Source organism: Eimeria necatrix, genomic scaffold (assembly GCF_000499385.1).
Source record: "Eimeria necatrix Houghton genomic scaffold, Enh_scaff975, whole genome shotgun sequence".
NCBI lineage: Eukaryota > Apicomplexa > Conoidasida > Eucoccidiorida > Eimeriidae > Eimeria > Eimeria necatrix.
The window spans coordinates 1-2500 of record NW_013654766.1 but is presented as its reverse complement, the minus strand read 5'-3'; the positions used below and the strand labels follow the sequence as shown (position 1 = coordinate 2500).

The window sequence follows — 2500 nt, the reverse complement described above, 5'->3', positions numbered from 1 at the left end:
TGCAAACAAGCACTGACAAGCCAAGGTGTTTAATTGCTAGTTACTGCAGAGCCAGCCGCAACGCGAAATATAGCTCATACCAAACAAGTCCCGCTACTGCTGCTGCTGCTGCTGCTGCTGCTGCTGCTGCTGCTGCTGCAGTATCTCCAAAAGTGACTGTTTGGAGGGCGAGCGAACACCCCAGCCCATCCAGTCCCTCACAGCAGCAGCAGCAGCAACAGCAGCAGCAGCAGCAGCAGCAGCAGCAGCATAAGGAGCAGCGGCAGCAGCAGCAACCACCGTGCGGTTTCCGCACTGGCTGCTGCTGCTGCTGCTGCTCTGCAGCTGCTGCTCCAGTGCGCCTGCCGCCGCCGCTGCCGCAGCAGCAGCACAAGCAGCAGCAGCAGCAGCAGCAGCAGCAGCTGCTGCTGCTGCTGCTGCTGTTCGAAGGAGAGAAAAAGACGGAATTGTCTCGGGCAGCAAATAGAGACACAAAAGGCTCCAAAAGTGGAGCAAAAAGAAGCAAAAAGAAGACAAAAAAGAATCAAAAAAGAAGACAAAAAAGAATCAAAAAAGAATCAAAAAAGAATGAAAAAAGAATCAAAAAAGAATCAAAAAAGAATCGAAACAGCAGCAAAAGAGAAGCAAAAAAGCGGCAAAAGAGCAGCAAACGAGAAGCAAACAAGAAGCAAAAAGAGACCCAACAAGAAGCAAAACAATCCAATCAAAACTCTTCAAACTCCTCTTTCATCATCTCCAAACTCCAAATATAAATGACTGATGTCTATCCCAGCCATCAGCAGCGCGTCGCGGAACCACCGCGGCGGCTTCGGCTGTACAGACACCTCAGGGGGGCCCCCCTGAGGTGTCTGTACACCCCACAGGGGTACAAGGGAGGGTCACTTTGCGGCGCTTGGGGGAGCGGGGGCTGCTGCCAGCATTGTCCAACTCTTGCTGCGCTGCTGCTGCTGCTGCTGCTGCTGCTGCTGCTGCTGCTGCTGGTTCTGCTGCTGCTGCTGCTGCTGCTGCAGCAGCTGGGGGGGTGTCTGGCGGCGTCTGCCTGGGGTAGCGCAGCAGCAAGAACTCTTCAACAAACTTTTTGAAACTTTTCTTTTTTATGCTGCTTCGCATTTTGCTGCAGAGGTCATGGAGATAATACAAGTTGTGCAGCGTCAGCAGCTGGCCCGCTGTGGGGCCCTGAGTGTACAGACACCGCAGCACCCCACACCGCCGTCGCACATAGCAGCAGCAGCAGCAGCAGCAGCAGCAGCAATGCAGCAGCAGCCGCCCTGTAGCAGCAAAAGCAGTGCAGCAGCAGAAGCCATGCAGCAGCAGCAGCAGCAGCAGCGCAGCAGCAGCACTACAGCAGCAGCAGCAGCAGCAATGGAGCAGCAGCAGCAGCAGCAGCAGCAGCAGGTGCAGCAGCAGCAGCAGCAGCAGCAGCAGCAGCAGCAGGAGGTTGCTTTCCTTGTTGAATGCGAAGTGGATGAAGGCCCTGGAGTATCTGGAGCAGACGTAGCAGCAGCAGCAGGGGTCCAGGGGCCTGGGGTCAGCAGCAAACTGCTGCTGCTGCAGCCGCAGCAGCCCGCTGCTGACCACTGCAGCACCAAACCGCCCCGTGCGGCTCGGGAAGACACAGTCAAACAAGTCGCAGCCAGCAGCAGCAGCAGCAACAATGTCCAGCGGCTGCCCCACTCCCATCAAGTAGCGGGGAGCAGCAGCAGACAAGCCTTCTTCCGGAGAAGTGCACTGCAGCACAACACACTCCTGCTGCTGCTGCTGCTGCTGCTGCTGCTGCTGCGGAGGGGGGTGGGATGAGGTTTGGGCTGCGCTGCGCGGCGTTCAGGGAGGGAGCGAAGTGCTAGCAGCAGCAGCAGCAGCAGCAGCAGCAAGTCGGTGGGAGAAGCAGCAGCAGGAACAGAAGCAGCAGGAGATCGCAGCAGCAGCAGCAGCAGCAAACCGGCGAAAACGCAACGCCAACAGCAGCAGCAGCAAACCAGCAAACAAGCAGCAGCAAACTACCAGCAGCAGCAGCAGCAGCAGCAAACCAGCAAACAAGCAGCAGCAAACCAGCAAACAAGCAGCAGCAAACCAGCAGCAGCAGCAGCAGCAGCAGCAGCAGCAGCAGCAGCAGCAGCAGCAGCAGGTTCGGACCAGCGCGAGAACCTTGCAGAAGTCCTCCTTGCGCTCGCCGCCGGAAAGCCCGCCAATGGCAGCTCCGTGGACTTTTCTTTTTTTGAAAAGCAAAAGAGCTTTTTTGCGCAACTCCAAATCCAAACCTCCTTGCAAAATCCCAAACAAGGCCTGGTCTGCTGCGCGCCCGTGCGCGCTTATGCACCGGTCCAGCCACCTGCAGCAGCAGCAGCAGCAGCAGCAGCAGCAGCAGCAGCAGCGGCGGCGGCGGCGGGGGTGAGGCCGCAGCAGCAGCAGCAGCAGCAGCAGCGGCGGCGGGGGTGAGGCCGCAGCAGCAGCAGCAGCAGCAGCAGCAGCAGCAGCAGCAGCAGCAGCAGCAGCAGCAGCA

At 58.2% G+C, this 2500-nt stretch overlaps 1 protein-coding gene across 1 annotated transcript; it reads right to left on the bottom strand.

Moving 5' to 3' along the window:
• Positions 1–825: 825 nt before the first annotated feature.
• ENH_00086570 (zinc finger (C3HC4 RING finger) protein, putative) lies at positions 826–1680 on the bottom strand (the record flags this gene model as incomplete). The annotated part of the gene is made up of 1 exon (XM_013583553.1): positions 826–1680. One exon carries the CDS (start codon positions 1678–1680, stop codon positions 826–828), a length of 855 nt encoding a protein of 284 aa, XP_013439007.1.
• Positions 1681–2500: the final 820 nt, after the last annotated feature.